The 15,935-nt window shown below is 49.0% G+C and overlaps 1 protein-coding gene across 1 annotated transcript in view; it reads right to left on the bottom strand.

The window, feature by feature from the left end:
* PRMT8 (protein arginine methyltransferase 8) overlaps positions 1 to 15,935 on the bottom strand; it is an 85,797-nt gene that overhangs the window by 29,929 nt on the left and 39,933 nt on the right. The window contains exons 3-4 of the mRNA XM_036252413.1: positions 9,513 to 9,668; positions 6,016 to 6,079 (exon numbers count right to left, since the gene is read on the bottom strand). Of these exons, the coding sequence (XP_036108306.1) occupies positions 6,016 to 6,079; positions 9,513 to 9,668 (220 nt within the window). The remainder of the gene's footprint in view (positions 1 to 6,015; positions 6,080 to 9,512; positions 9,669 to 15,935) is intronic.

Raw genomic sequence — 15,935 nt, forward strand, 5'->3', positions numbered from 1 at the left:
GCTGAGCATGGACCAGCCTGAAGAAGCATCCGCACTCGCCCCGGGGCACCTATCACATATGCAGGTAACCAAGCAGAGGACAGTGACCTCGGGAGAGCGATGCTGTTTGTAAGGGAGGACCAATCCAACAGCGTGATGTTTCATACAGATAACGAGTAGGACTCAGTTTGGATCCCGAACACCCCCTGAGCAGGTGCAGGTTGGGAGCTATAGCTGGCCAGGACCGCGGCCCTGTGCCAGTGAGACTTGGCCTTTCCCACAACTGTTGATGGAACCGGACTCCACTGTGACATGTACAGCATCTGGGCCAGTCGCCTGGCTGTGCTGATCTCTCAGCCTGACTCTCCAAGGGTGACAGAGACGCTGAGGCCTGAGCAGAAGACAAGGTGACTCAAACCAGCACTAAAGGTAAAGGAACTGGGGGTGTAGCCCAGAGATGTGGGAGGAGGCCAACCATGTGAAGGGGTCTCCTCACTCCGTCTGGCTCCACAGGAGCCCTGGGGAGGTCCCCAGGGGGCAGAGTCCACCTCAGTGGAAGGCAGAGCTTTCTACAGTCCTGGCTCTCAGAAGACTGGCGGCGAGGACCCCAGCCGAGGAGCCATCCCGGCTGGATGGCTGCTGAGCAGCGAGGAAGGCTGAGGAGCAGGATCCAAGCACCATCTACAAAAGGCTTGGAGCTATGCGGCCAAGAAAGAGCAAAGCGAAGAACACTAAGCCTGAAAGGACCTACAGGTCACGCTTGTTAAGCACCACCTCAGGCACTTGATGTACACGATCTCTGACCCCCACCCCATGACCCTGCACGCCGTTCAGCGACGTGTCTCCTCTACGGGGAGCCAGCCGCGCTCGGAAGGTGAGCGCTGTGCCAAGGCCCTCGCCCGCGTCACCCCCGAGGCCCCTCCGTCCACTGCCTCTGCTGTCAGGCTACGCCCCGGCCCCTCCATCCAGGACGTGTATGTTTTAGGACGTGCACCAGGAGAAGAAAAGGAGGGATGCACTTTTTCCTTTAGTGTTCTGAGAGGTAAAAAGAGTATACTTTTTTTTTTTTGGTTTCTAGAACTATAAAAATGGTATTCATCCCTGAGCTCCCATGTCAACTTTCACTAATGAATCTACCTTTTTAAGCATCTCAGCAGCCCACTGGCTTCCTCAGCAGGGAAAGAGAGGAAATCACAGTTGTCAGAGCTGCAGTCACAGAGGGGCTGTGAGCACGTGTGGGGGCCACGCGGTGAGGCAGCCGTGTGAGCGCTGCGCGGCCGCGGCAGGTGGCTGCGTGGAGGTGCGTGGCTACGGCCGGTACCCCACCCCGCGGGGCTGTGCGGAGGTGGACAGGGAGGGAGACTGACTGATCCTGGGCGGCAGGTATTTGATGTCCTGTGTTGTTATTTATGTCTCTGCACCTACACTCCTGAGACCCACACACATGCTGGCTGACGCAGCGTTTCAAAAGCATCTCCATGGAAGCTGTCGTGCAGCTAAGCTGTCCTCGCTCTGGCACACATGGGACGGCTGGGCGGCTGGGCGGCTGGGCGGCCCACGGGACCCTGGCTGCCCCGCCGGCTCCACCACTGTTGCTGCCCCGTGTGAGGAAGAGATGAAGGCAACTCTGCCTTCTGAAGGCCCCTGGGCCTGGAGCTCCTGCCTGCTCAGCACGGTGTGTGCGAGGGGCAGGGACAGGGGCAGGGCACAGGGACGGCTACTCACTTGAGGACAATGGTTCGTCCTTCTTGGGCTCTTGCCTCAGTAACAGAATCAAGTGTGAGCCATCAACATACGAAGCATGGAATAATTCCATCCCAACCATCAGGTGGGGCTGAACGGACTAGACCTCGGTGCTGCCCAGGGAGGGGCGGGCCTGGATGCCACAATAGTCCAGCATGAGGTGCTGAACTTGAGCAGGTCAGGGCAGCCCAGCACAGTACATCAGAGCTGGAGCGGGGTCAGCAGGGCACGCCTGGGGCGGCAGGGTGAAGTTCAGGGACTCAGGGGGGCCTCGGCAGCCTGGCTCAGCCAACCGGAGCCTGAGCAGAGAAGGGAGGGTGCCCTTGCGGGGAGGCTGCCTGGCACAGGGTGTCGGAGCCCAGCACCGGGTGGCAGAAGCATCTGCAGGGGCAGGAGGTGCAGACAATGGGAGGTTGTTTACACACAAAGGGGTTGATCCAGCACGTAAACACATTCCGAATAACAGGAGCCAGAGCTTTCACCCTCAGGGAAATGAGGCACACACACGGGATTGGGAAGGGCGATAGCAGCTGGACACCATGGTGCCAGGTTACGGGTGGAGGTGTTACACGAACTCATATTTGACATTATGTGTAGGGAGATGTAGAAATGCATGTTATATGCAAGGGCAAATGTATACACGCACGCGCACAGACACTCACACACACTAGCTCTTTCCACGGAGACAGCCTGGGAGCATAGCACCCTAAAATCAGCAAGCGCACCTAGCCCCGGGGTCTCGTTTCTAAATGTCACCGTTCACGAAAAGGAACCGAGGTTCCTTGGAGAGACGGCGGATTCTAGAACAGAGGTGTGCAAAGCACGAAGTGAGCCTGAAGCATTTGTGTCAGGAGATGAGGACACTCACAAAGAGTGCAGGGTGTCAAACGGACTTAGAAATCACCTTGAAGATGCTTCCAGGGTCCAAGTCAGGGACAACCTGAGTATCCAAGTGCTGATAATAATAGATACAGTCTACTGGATAACATGGGACATTAGTGACGAGGAATGAAATAGTTACATGGTTTAGAAATACCCGTGCCAGGAAGTCTTAATAATCAGGGCAGGGAGAGCAGCCTGACCATGAAGGAGCCTGAACCAGGCGACCAAAGTCAGCGTTGTCAGGGACCAGGCAGATCGAACCCGCCCGCCACCTCCTAGCGCACAAGGAGGACACGACCTGGGTCTGGTGTTGCTGCCGGAGGCGCCACCTGCACCCACCTGTGAGGAGGAGTCACACCCCCAGACTCTGTCCCAGTCGGAAGGAAACGAGAGACGTGATGACAACTGAGCCCTTTAAAGCAGGCGAGCCGGCGACACGCGAGGACCTGAGCCCCAGGCCGCGACAGCCTGTTCCTAACCTCCCGAGTCCCATGCTCCCTGTGGTGATACAAGGAAGCGTCCTTGTTTGTAAGCGAATGTACACCAACGTCTTCCGAGGGGATGGCTTCCTGTCGCAGCTCACTCTCAGGGCTATCAAAGAGCCCACAGCTGTCCGCTGGAGGGTTCCGAAGGCCACAAGAAAGAAGAGAAAAAGGAAAGGAAGGGGAATTGAAAAGCCACAGGAGTCTGAGGCAGGGGAAGGGGGGTGGGGACCGTGACGTGTGAACCAGAAGTGGGGTCAGAGGCTGTGCGGTTCTTTTTCCCGGGAAGTTTTCAGGGCCAGACTGCGTCCTCCCAGAGGTCAGAGATTGCTCAGCTGCGTTTGTCCCATCCCCCCCCACACTCTGCTGCCAGCGGTGCAGGAGCTCTGCCAGTCGGAGAAGGGAGGTGAGCCCGGGGGGCTGCGGCTCCAGACCCCAGGAGCCGGAGCAGCAGAGACAGATGGAGAGTGGGGGTGAGGGGCTGGGAGCCCCTCCGAGGCAGGGCTCACTGTGCAGTGGGGCCCGGACAGAGGCAGGGGAATCGTCTGTACGTCCTCCGCAGGCCCTTCAAGCCCAGGCTGAGACTCAATAACCCCGAGAGGAAATCTGATTCTGCCTCTATTTCCGTTGCGGGACTGGCAGGCGCTCTGAGCTTCCACGTAACTTTCGGAAGGAGGACAGCAATGAGAGGAAGCCAAGGCCCTGCCACGTCTCCTGGCCCCGTCCCCGCACCTGTTCAATGGGAAGCCACCTGTCCCATCTCACAGAGTGGGGGCGACAGGTCGGTAAAGACGCGAATGCCAGGCTGTCACCTTCGCAGAGAAAGAACCGCTGTTTTCCTTCTCCATCTTTAGTAGGCGGGTGGAGAGGTGACGTTTCTACCCCTTCTACCTGCTCAAGTCCTCTCCTGAGGCGTGTACAGAAGAGATCTAGCCCCGTCAGTGAACCAAGACAGGTCAAACGCCAAGCCCAAGTCAGGGTACCCCTACTCGGGCTGGAAGGAGGCCCCTGGACCGGGGCTCTGCCCTGGGCTCCTGTAGAAGTTGCTCACCCATTACTCCCAGACTTTTCCCCCAGCTCTCATCCACCTCCACCCCTTCACCTCCTCACTTTCTTAGATTCCGGGTCCATTATTGTTGTACTCTGGCTCTTCCCTCTCTCTATTGTCCTCCCAGCGAAACCCCGACCCAGACAGCTCTCCCGGCGCGCCCCCAGGCTGCCGAGCACAGGCCGAGAATGGAGCTCGCTGCCTAGCTCCGTGCACACCTCTAAGTGCCCCCCACCCAGCCATCTCCACTAGCCCTCCCTCCCTCCGATAGTCCATTCTGCTCCTTCTCCTCTTCCCCGAAACACTGACCCCTCCCCTCCTGGTCTTCTCCGTCCATGACTGTCTCATTCTTCACAGAGAAAGTGGGGGCAACACAGCACAGGTTTCCCACCACCAGTCCCCCTCCACCTGAACCCCCCCTTTCCCTGTCACTGTGGTTAAACTGTCTCTAGTCCAGGGAAAATGCCAACCCTCCACCTGCATCCCCAGCCCTCTTACCTTCTCAAGGTCCTTGCTCTTAAATTTACTTTTTCATGTAACTACGGTTTAGTTCTCTCTCTACCGGACCACTGACTCATACACACATGTGTTCATATCTCCTGTCCTTAAAAAAAAACAACTCGCTTCCTTGAACCCACATCTCCCTGTAGCTACTGTTCCACTTTTCCGTTCCCCATTGAGCAAGGAGACTTATTCATAGTCCTCAGCGCAGTCTCTCCTTACCCTGACTGGGCTTCGGCCCACCCCACTCTCCTGCTCTTGCTAAGACTCCAGTAACCTCCATGTAGCCTGACTCAGTGGCATCTCCTCTGTTCTCATCTTGCTTGATGTCTTAGCTTCCCCTGGAGTTGACCACTTTCTCCTTCCCTTGTTTTCATGACGCTCCTCTCGCCTGAATGTCCACCAGCCTCACCGCATGCATCTTCCTGCCTCTCCGCTGACTCCTTCTCCCCTGCCTGACCTCCAGATGTTGACATGCCTGGGAGCCCTGTCTTTGGCCCATTTCTCTCCTCCAGCTACGCTTCACCCCTAAGTGACCTCACTGTGGAGCTTCAAATAACACCTGCCTGCTGAGGACTCCCAGTCAGTTCTCCATAGAGGATGCTTTCCCTTGATTCAAAAGTCTCAAAAGCCCTCCATCACCCTTAGAAACCTATTTTTCCTAGTTTTCAGATCCCACAGGAACTGATCCCACTCAACATCGGGCCTGTAGGATAAATCTCATTCTGCTGACTGATAATTGATAAAGGACACAAGGATGTCTTTTAATCAGGGGCACTTGAGGGCATGCGTGGGTGCAAGATGGGTTACAGAGGGAGGGGCCTGGAGAGTGTCGCAATGCACGGAATGGGGGAAGGGAAGGAGGGGAAGGGCACGCACTCCAGCTGCAGCTCGAAGGAGGTCCTGCTTCCATGGACAGCCCAGGTGCCAAGACAGCCCCATCAGCAGCAGGGCCTGTGGCAGTCGAGGACCACATTCCCCACGGCCAGAGCCTGGGCTGCCACAGGGTGGGTGATAGGGAGAGGTAGACTGGGGGTTGTGGAGAGGGAAGAGGAGAAGGAGGGATAGGTACCATTTTGCAAAACTCAATCGGTTGTCTATAGCTGGGGCCAAGCAGAAGCACAGCTACTGAGAATTTAGCCACAGGCTGAGCTCGTAAGAGGTTGAGCCTGGACAAACCTGCCTTGGCCGACATGGCCGGGAGGGGGAACCTCAGAACCCATGACCACAGTCCGGCCAACAGAGCCTCAGCTGGGCTCCACCTCCCCAAGGCCAAGCACTCTGGACTCTTCTCTCTTATGTTAGTCTATGCCACCCAGACAAAGAACCACCAGCCCTCTCGCCCCTCCACCTATGGGAAAACACGGAGGTATGTCTTACTGTTGTCCAAGTGGTTGGCCTTAACGATCTTCTCTGAGTAGTCAGAAATACTGGAGCATTCGATCTGGAAGGGGAACAGAACAAAGGAGCAACGCGTCAAAAATACGACCGACACCAAGTTCAGGGATGGAGACGCGGAGGCCCCCGGGGGTGCAGGACCTCGCCCTCGGCTGTCGCTGCTCGTTTGCGGCAGATTAAAAACAACAAGGCAGCCCTCCCAACCCGCAGGCCAGCAGCGCGTCCACGAAGTCCGGCTGCCTTGGCTGTGAGGCTGAGACCCACCCTGTGCTTTGCCATGGAAGCCCGGGTTCGAGTTGGGGGATTTCGAGAGGAGCTGGCCAACCTCACTCTTCTGACCTGGGAAGCATGGGAATGAGGTGCACAGCCGCTGTCCTCCCCGGAGAGGACGTCAGGCCAACCAGAGGTGCTGTGAGCCGCCCAGCCCCCAGCCCTCGCTGGTTAAACTGGGCACGTTCCAGGATAGGGACCGTCTGGGAAAACGCCAAGGCAGGGCCTCGGGCGAGTCTTTAGATCCCTCCACCTACACGCACACACAACTCTCCGCTCTTGTGTGGTCTCTACCTTTGAAAGAACTGATTCTTTTTTTTTTTATCTTAGTCTTTCCATGCTCCCCAAATCTCCTGAGCAGAGGACCGAGGTATCTGAGGGATTAGTTGACCATCAGCTGAGAGAAGAACCTTGTGGCAGTAGCTGGACACCAAACCCCAGCCTGGGGTTAGAGGCCCTGGGCATGAGGGAGGGTTAGAGGCCCTGGGCATGAGGGAGGGTTAGAGGCCCTGGGCATGAGGGAGGGTTAGAGGCCCTGGGCACGCAGGGAGGGCCAGGGGTGCCGGAAACAGGGCAGCTGCCCAGAGCTGTCCTCACCCCTTAGCAGGCGTTGAGTCCCTGGGGCTCCCCTCACCACTGCACTCAGGCCCCACCTCAGATTGCCCCAGGGCCTTGGGTATTTGCATGGGGGCACTGAGGGGGTGCTGGCAGCCTCCCAAAAAGCCTGAGGGAGGTGAGGGCACCTACAGGGTCAGGAAGGAGTCACTCTGGTAGAGCAGGCAGACCTGCCAGGGCTCAGACCCCAGAGGGTGGCCTTTCCTGAGCTACCGGGGTCTGTGGCAACAATGACCGGGTTCCTGTCATCTCCAGGACGGTTTCTCTCTTCTTTCCCCCGCCGCCACCACTTTCATCCCCTCTGCAAGAGAGTACTGTTTGGCCATGAAGAACATGGGAGCTGGGCCTGGCCCACTGAAAGGTTGTGGGTTCGATCCCTGGCCCCGGGATGCAACCAATCGATTCTCTCTCTCCCCGCTCCCCTTCCACTCTCCAAAAATCAATGGAAAACATGTTCTCCGGTTAGAATTAACAACAACAACAAAAACAGGACAGGGGATCTGGAGCCGGACAGCCTGGGTTCACATCTGGCCTCTGCCACTTTCTGACTGTGCCTCGGTCCCTCCGTGGTCAGGTCACGGCCCCTGTTGCACACGGTCAGTGTGAGGACGGAAGGAGCGCGGACGGGCCCTCCAGGAGCCCGGGACGCTGTTCCTTTTCCCACCTCTGCCTTCCTTTCCCCTCTTCTCTCTTTACTCTGCCTTCATGTCCCCGTTTGTCTGTCGCACTTTCTAGTTTCTTTGCTTTCTCCTTTTTGTTGCTCCCTGTCCCATTCCTCCAGCTTTTCTCGGAGTCTTTTCCTCCTCTGTCTCCATGTCGCTCATGTCTGTCTCTCAGCTTCTCTCTCTCCACTTGCTGTCTCTGTGAATCCCCCCGTTTCCTGCCCTCCTGTCTCCCCCCGGGGAAGAGCGGTGGGTGGAGGGCAGCCTGGCGCAGGAGAAACTGAACTGTGACGTGAGCCCTCCGGAAAGAGGCCTGTAGCTGTGGCGGGGCTGTTTATAAAGGAGCTGTTGCAGCAAAAGAGCGGCAGGCAGACAAATGGGGACCAGTCACCACAGCTGGAAGGCGTGGGTGGAGCCCCCCGACGGCGCCTTGGCTGGAGGCCCCACCGACTGGGAAGCCCCAGCTGAGTTGGAAGACAGTGACAGGTGGCCCTGCCTCTCCCTGCTCAGCCTGTGGCTCTCCAATTGCCTGGCAGGGACTGGAGCTGAGACAGGGCCTTGAAGGCAGCACTGGGAAGAAGGCACTCAGGATCACCAGGGATCACCAGGGATCACCAGGGATCACCAGGGATCATCAGGGATCATCAGGGATCACCAGGGATCCTCAGGGTCTCAGCTCGGAGGTGGTGCAAGCTCATTGGAAGTGGAGCCTGTCACTGGACAAGAGGCCCCCATCCTGATGAGGAAGGCCTAGTAAAGGAAGGTGGGGAGGACAGTACCTGTGATGGTGGCGGGACCTGACCCTGGGCATCAGATTGGCCCCGCACCCTAACCGGGCGCCTCAGCTGGGTGCATCATAGCTTTCCGGTCAAGGCTATGCCGGAGGGGCCGTGAGGACAGCCAGGTCCAGAGGACCCTCCACAGCCGAGGCCCGAGTGTTTTCCGAGCCAGGCGTGGAGGAGGAGTGCTGTCCCTGCCGAAGACTCGGGCAGGCCTCTGGGCGGGGGTTGGCCAAGAGGATCTGGAGGGCTCTAGTCAACCCAGGGGCCTGGGGTTCTCAGGACAGGTTCTCATGGCCCCGCGAAACGCACAGAGTAAAGCCCCACTCAAAGCTGCCCAGCACCTGTGCGCCTCTGCTGTGAGTTGGATTGTGGTGTAACTTTCATTTTGATCAAGAGAAATTCCCATTTCCAGCCCTAGACCCATTGCATTTTTTCACTGTGAGCCAGCAGCTCGGAAATCTCTTTGTCACAGTGTCTTCCCGGCTCCAGACCCTCCCAGCACCCTGTCCTAGACTGTGTGCAGCTGCACTGTGGGAGCCAGAGGAAGGCTGGGAGGTTTCCCAGAGGTCAGCCTCTGCCGCAGCCAGAGCGGCAGAGTGGAGGTCTAGCTAGCTACCCTTTAAAGGACAAAGGAAGAGGGTTTTCTTGTTGTCTCCTAGGGCCCTATCCCAACTATACTGATGAACACTGAGCACTGTCATACGCCGGCACTGTTCTAAGCACCTTACATATGTGTTCAACGTTTTACCCCTCACAATGACCCCACGGGCAAGATACTGTTATCGTGCCCACTTTATTGATGGTGAAACTGAGGCACAGAGAAGTGAACTGCCCACAGTCACACCTCTCAGGAGTGGAAGAGCCCCTCAAGCACTGTAAGATCATGATGACGTAGAAATGGTTTTCGAAAAGTCAAAAATCCTCTGCAAAGGTCAGCAGTCTCCACGGCAAGGAGCCAGGAGCCATGTCCGGGCGACAGGAGTGGTGGAGATTGTCCTGCCTCCTGAGAGTCACACTTGATTTTTTCCTTGAGTGTGCGACCTCAGCAAAGAGGTGGGACAGGGTTTGTGCGTCTAGGAAGGGCTGGAGGAGGCAGAGGGCAGGGCCAGATCTGCGGGGGCCAAGGGGAGGGAGGGAGGGGTATACGCACCCCAAACACCTTCTTGGCCCCTGCTTTGGCAGCAAACATGGAGAGGATCCCAGTACCACTCCCGACGTCCAGCACCACTTTGTCCTTGAACACGTGCTTGTTGTGGTACATGGAGTTCCGGTAAGTGAGCGTCCGGACCTCGTCCTTCAGCATTTCCTGCGTGGAAGGAAAGGAAAGTCGGCGTCAATGTAGTCAAGGCGCTTGGGAATACACTGGGGTCCTGGGCCCTAGGGCTGTCCCCCCAAATTCTTCAAGGATCTTCATGACATTACAAGGCAAGACACAGAAGAGTACTGGGGGCAGCTAGACCAGCGGCTACCTCATCATTACAAACAACTCCAGCCCTAAAACTCTACCCAAGAAAGATAGCTTTGTACTCTCAAAGGAGAAACTTACATCCAGGCCTGGGAAAGCTCCAGTTTACCAAAAAACAAACAAAAGCAAAAAAACAAAACAAAAAAAAAAGAAAGTAGCAGTAAGATGCAGCATGAGAGACTCAAGTTACACCTGAAGCAAAACTTTCTGCTATGGTGAGAATATTGTCACTTAACAAGTTATTAAGGGAGGTCTTTTGTGCGTATATTATTTGTGTTTGCTTTTAGGAATAGAAAACATGTTCCATTATCTACCATTTTTTGTGGTAAGAAAGAAACTAGATTACCCATTATAACTACCTCCAGCCCAAGGAGAACATGATTAATCTGTGTGGTGACGAGGCAGGATTTTCATCCGTTTAACGTATCAGCAAACACTTGACTAAGTCATCACCAAGAGTATTGGGATTTTGGGGTATAATTTTAGTATAACTCACATACAATAAAAAGCATAAATTTTAAATGTATGACAAGGTGTAAGACTTTTGACCAATGTACCCTTGTGTAACCACCACCATAATCAAGATACAGAACATTTCCATCACCCCAGAAAGTCTTTCATGACTATTTGCAGTTAATCCTCACCCCCACTGCAGACAACCAATGATCTAATTTCTATCACCAAAGCTTCCTTCTGCCGTATGTAGAACCTCATCCAAATTGAATCATACAATAGGTACGCTTTTGTGTCTGGTTTCTTTCGCTCATGCTTTTTTGAGATTCATTCATTCTCTTGCACGTATCCAAGGTTTGCTCCTATTTTTCTTGTTGCTCTGCTTATTCTTGTTGTTGACTAGTATTCCATTGTATGACCACACCACAGTGTGTTTATCCACTCACTTGTTGATGGGTGTTTGGATCCTTATGAATAAAGGGTGTTACGAACATTGTCGTATAAGCATTTTTAAGGATGTATATTTTTATTTCCTTTGAGTACATACCCAGAATTGGGTTTGGGGATCTTAGGGTAGGTGTTTCATTATATTAAAAAGTGCTTAAGAGTTTTTCAAAATAGTTGTGCCATTTTATGCTCCCACCAGCCATATATGGGTTCAAGTTGCTTTACGTGCTGGCCAATTAGCCTTATCAGTCTTTTTAACGTTAGTTATTACATTGCAGCGATTTTCAACCTTTTTCATCTCATGGCACACGTAAGCTAATTACAGAATTCTGTGGCATGCCAAAAAGTATATCTTTTGCCAATCTGACAAAAAATAGGTATAATTTTGATTCATTCACACTGGGTGGCATTGTTGTGTTGGCTGTGGTCACTTTTTTTATTTGACAATCTAAGGGAAAAGGGGTTGGTGCCCCTGACTGAAGAGTCAGATATTGTATGTGTTAAAAATCCTCATGACACACCGATTGAAAATGGCTGTTACAGTGGATATAAACTGGTATTTCGTTTTCGTTTTTATTGCTTTTCCGTGATGGCTACTGATGTACATAAAATTTTTTATGTGTTTATTGACTATTCATGTATGTCTTTTTATTCCCTAAATCATCTGTTCATTTTTATCCTTGAGCTATTTGATTTTACTTGTTAATTATAGGAGTTTATATACTCTGGAAACAAATTCTTTGACAGATATACATAGTGTGAATATCTTCTAATCTGTGATTTGTCTTTTCATTTTCTTAATGTTGTCTTTTGAAAAGCAGTTTTTAATTTTGATGAAGACCAGTATTGTAGTTTTTTTCTTTTATGATTAGAACTTTGTGTGGCCTTCCTAACCTTTGTCTACCCCATGGTCACAGAGATACTCTCCTATGTTTTCTTCCAGAAGTTTTATAGTTATGGCTTTTACTTTTAGGTCTATGATTCATGTCAAATTAATTTTTGTATATGGTTTAAGTTAGGGATGTGGGTTCATTTTTTTCCATACAAATAGATGGCTTGCACCAGGGTTTATTCCCCCACTGAATTACATGGGGGTGATCCTTCGATTATTTTGCCACCTTTATAATAAATCAATCAACTGTATATGTGTGTCCTCTCTGATCTGTTCCATTAATATACCAGTTCAACACTCACTTGATTACTATAGTTTTATACTAACTTTGAAATAAAGTAGTGTGAGTCCTTCAACTTAGTTCTTTTACACAATTATTTTGACATTTTCATATGCATTTTAGAAGCAGTTTACTAATTCATGCGGAATAGCCTGCTGGAGTTGGTTAAAATTGCATTGACTCTATAGATCAATTTGGGGAGAACTGATATGTTAGCAGTATCAAGTCGTACAGTCCAAGAACACTATGATATAGCTCTCCATGTATTTAGGTCTTATTTAATTTCTCTCTGCAAGATTTCAATATAGAGGTCTTGTATTTTTTTTAACTAAACTTATTCTTAACTATTTTATTTTATGGTACTGTGTATGATACTTTAAAATTTTAATTTTCCAGTCATTAGTATAATATTGACCTTGTATTTTGCAGCCTTGCTCACCTCACATGTTAATTCTAATCGAATTTTAAGAATAGATTCCTTTGTTTTTCTATGTAAAAAAAAAAATCTTGTCATTTGTGAATAAAGACAATTTTACATCTTTTTCCCTATCTGTGAGCCTTTTATTTCTTGTTCTTTCCTCTTGCTGTGGTGCTTGGAAGGATGGCCATTCAGTACTATGTTAGAACTGGAGAAGACAAGCATCCTTCCTTTGTTCCCGTGATATACACATGTCACCACTGAGTATAATATTAGCTGTGGGCTCTCCATACATGTCTTTTATCAGACTGAATAGTTATCTTCTTTTTATAATTTTCTGAGAGTTTTTATCATGACTTGGTGTTGAATTTTGTCACATACTTTTTCCACATTTATTGAGATGATTATGACTTCTCTCCCTGGTTCAGTTAATGTGGTGAACACCAGAGATTGGTTTCAAATGTTGAACCAAAACTTTATGATGATGTATTATCTTCTTAGATATTGCTGGGTTTTATTTACTGATATTTTGTTGCAGATTTTTGTATCTGTATTTATGAGAGATGTAGAGCTGTAACTTTCTCTTATCTTCTCCTGTGATTAGTTATGCTGAGCTAATCACACAAATTAGGAAGTGTTATCTCTTCATACATTTTCTGAAAATGTTTGGGTGAGACTGTTCTTTTTCTCCCTTAAATATCTATATAATTTACCAGTAAAGCCATCTGAGCCTGGAGTCCTTTTTGTGGGAAGGTTTTAAATTATTAATTCAATTTATTTAATAGATAGAGAGCTATTTTTGTTTTCTATGCATTCTTACATCAATTTTGACAGGTATTTTTCTAAGAAATTTATCCACTTCAGCTGTCAAATTTATGGGTATAATATTGTCATAATAGTCTCTAATGACCCATTGAGTGTCCATATGATCTAGAGTAATGTTTTTGCCTTTGTTTATTTATAAATCTGTATTTTCTCTGATTTTTTCTTCATCAATTTAATTAGCATTTTCAAAAACCAACTTTTGGCTTTGTTGGCTTTCTTTAATGTTTTGTTTCTATTTCACTGATTTCCATTCTCATCTTTATTATTTCTCTCCTTTGACTTATTTGGATTTTATTTGCGCTTCTTTCTCTACTTCACAAGGTAGAAGCTTTGATAATTGGTCTTATACTTTTTTTTTGTTTCTAATAAAAGCATTTAAGCTATCATTTTTCCTCTGAAGATTGCTTTAACTGCATTCCACAAATTTTCACATGTTGTGTGTCTTAGATAGACTGCTATAACAGAATACTATAGACTGGGTGACTTGAAAAACAAACATTTATTTCTCATAAATGTTGGAGTCTCTGCAATCCAAGATTAAGGTGCCGGCAGGTCCAGTATCTGGTGAGGACCTGCTTCCTAGTTTACAGATGATTGTCTTCTCCTTGTGTCCTCACAGGCATAGAGCAAAATGAGATGGCAAATCCCTCATGTCTCTTCTCAGAAGGGCATTAATCCCATTCATGAGGGCTGACCCTCATGCTCTGATTACCTCCCAAAGATCACACCCCCTGGTATCATCACACTGGGCATTAGGATTTCAACATATGACATTATAAAATTTGAGGGGACATGCCCAGTCGGTGTGGCTCAATGGTTGAGCATTGAGCACCATGCACCAAGAGGTTGCCAGTTCGATTCCTGGTCAGGGCACATGCCCAGGTTGTGGACCTGATCCCCAGTGGGGGGCATACAGGAGGCGGCCAATCGATGTTCTCTCTTATCAGTGTTTATCTTTCTCTCCCCTCTTTTTCTCTCTCTCTAAAACCAATAAAGAAAAAAAATTTTTTTAAAGAATTTGAGGGGACACATTCAGTTCATAGCACTGTATTTTCATTATCATTCCATTTAGAATATTTTCTAACTTCTTGTGATTTCTTCCTGACCCTGTTCTCAGAGCTGCTTAATTTTCAAATATTTGAAGATTTTCAAGATAATCTATTGCTTCTGGTTTCTAATTTAATTCTTTTATGATTAAAAAAACATACTCTGCATAATTTCTATCTTTTGAAATTCATTGAGATTTGTTATGGCCCAGCATATATTCTATCTACTGAATGTTTCAATGTGCACTCAAAAAAATGTACATTCTATAGATTGCTGGTGCAACGTTCTATAAATGCCAATTAGGTCAAGTTATCTGATTATATCAGAAAATTGTTCTAATTTTTTTGTATATTTTTTCTGTCAGTTACCAAGAAATGTTCATATACATTTTACCTATGATTGGGGATCTGTATTTTTCTCCCTCTAGTTCTATAGGTTTTGCCTTATGCTTTGAAGCTCTGTTCACACATGTTCAATGGCTTTGTAACATGTCACCTCGACCACCTGGACAACATTTAACAAAATTCTCTTTCTGTTATGTTTCCAGTTAGGTGGGTCACAAGAGAGAGTCTTGTGAGATTTGGAAGGCACAAAGTATGTGGGAACCATTTTAGAGTGCACACATGTCATCGCTGATGTGTTGATTTACTTCGTTAGCATAAAGCAGCAGCTGCAATTGTTCTGCCTTCAAATTCAGCTTCTCTGACTCCTGGGCCATGCTGAAACACCCCAGGCTCTATAAGGTATGTTTGCCACCAAGGTCAAAGGCAATTGAATGGACATATGTTTCAACCTGTTGTAGGGTTCAAGTTTGTGCTCCTGGTCTCCCTTATTTTATATTCAAACTTCTTTTCTAGCTACCTGTCCTATAGACTTCAAGCTCCAACATCAGACATGGAGATATATGTATCCAAATGAATCTGCTTCCATTGTTGAACCCTGACTGATACAGGATTTGGTACCAAGAATAGCTCCTAAGGAACAGAACCTAATGTTGTATTCTCTGAATCAGTTCTGAGTTTTAAAGGCACTGATAACTCTATTGCCATTGGTAAAGAGGGCACTGGCAGTCACTAGCATGAAATGGCAAAGGAGTTTCTCAAATTTAACTTTAGATACTGTAATAAAAGACCTATAGAGGACAAGACTGGATGGCCAAGTATTTGCTACCTTAGCACATTGTAATCAAAATAAGGAATATAATGGGATGGGTTGGTTGGTTGATTACTACTAACTTTGCTAGAAAACTTGGAGAAAGAAAATCACAAGCACAGGAATTTAAAATTCCCAGTTTAGGGTCTGAATATAACATCTAAAAGCTCCAATGACAGAAAGAAAGAAAGAAAGAAAGAAAGAAAGAAAGAAAGAAAGAAAGAAAGAAAGAAAGAAAGAAGGAAGGAAGGAAGGAAGGAAGGAAGGAAGGAAGGAAGGAAGGAAGGAAGGAAGGAAGGAAGGAAGGAAGGAAGGAAGGAAGGGAAGGAAGAGAGAGAGAGGAGAGAGAGAGAGAGAGAGAGAGAGAGAGAGAAGAAAGAAAGAAAGAAAGAAGAAAGAAAGAAAGAAGAAAGAAAGAAAGAAAGAAAGAAGAAAGAAAGAAAGAGAGAGAAAGAAAGAAAGATAAACTTATTTTCTGTAGGTGCAGGGTCAAGATTTCTGAAAACCAAATCCAAAGTCTAATCCTGCAAATGCCCGACTTGCACCACAAAGTGAATTCCCGTCCTTGCAGGGTCTCTTTTATTAAAGCTGAGG

The sequence above is a fragment of the Molossus molossus genome, unplaced genomic scaffold (assembly GCF_014108415.1).
Source record: "Molossus molossus isolate mMolMol1 unplaced genomic scaffold, mMolMol1.p scaffold_m16_p_10, whole genome shotgun sequence".
NCBI classification, from domain to species: Eukaryota; Metazoa; Chordata; class Mammalia; order Chiroptera; family Molossidae; genus Molossus; species Molossus molossus.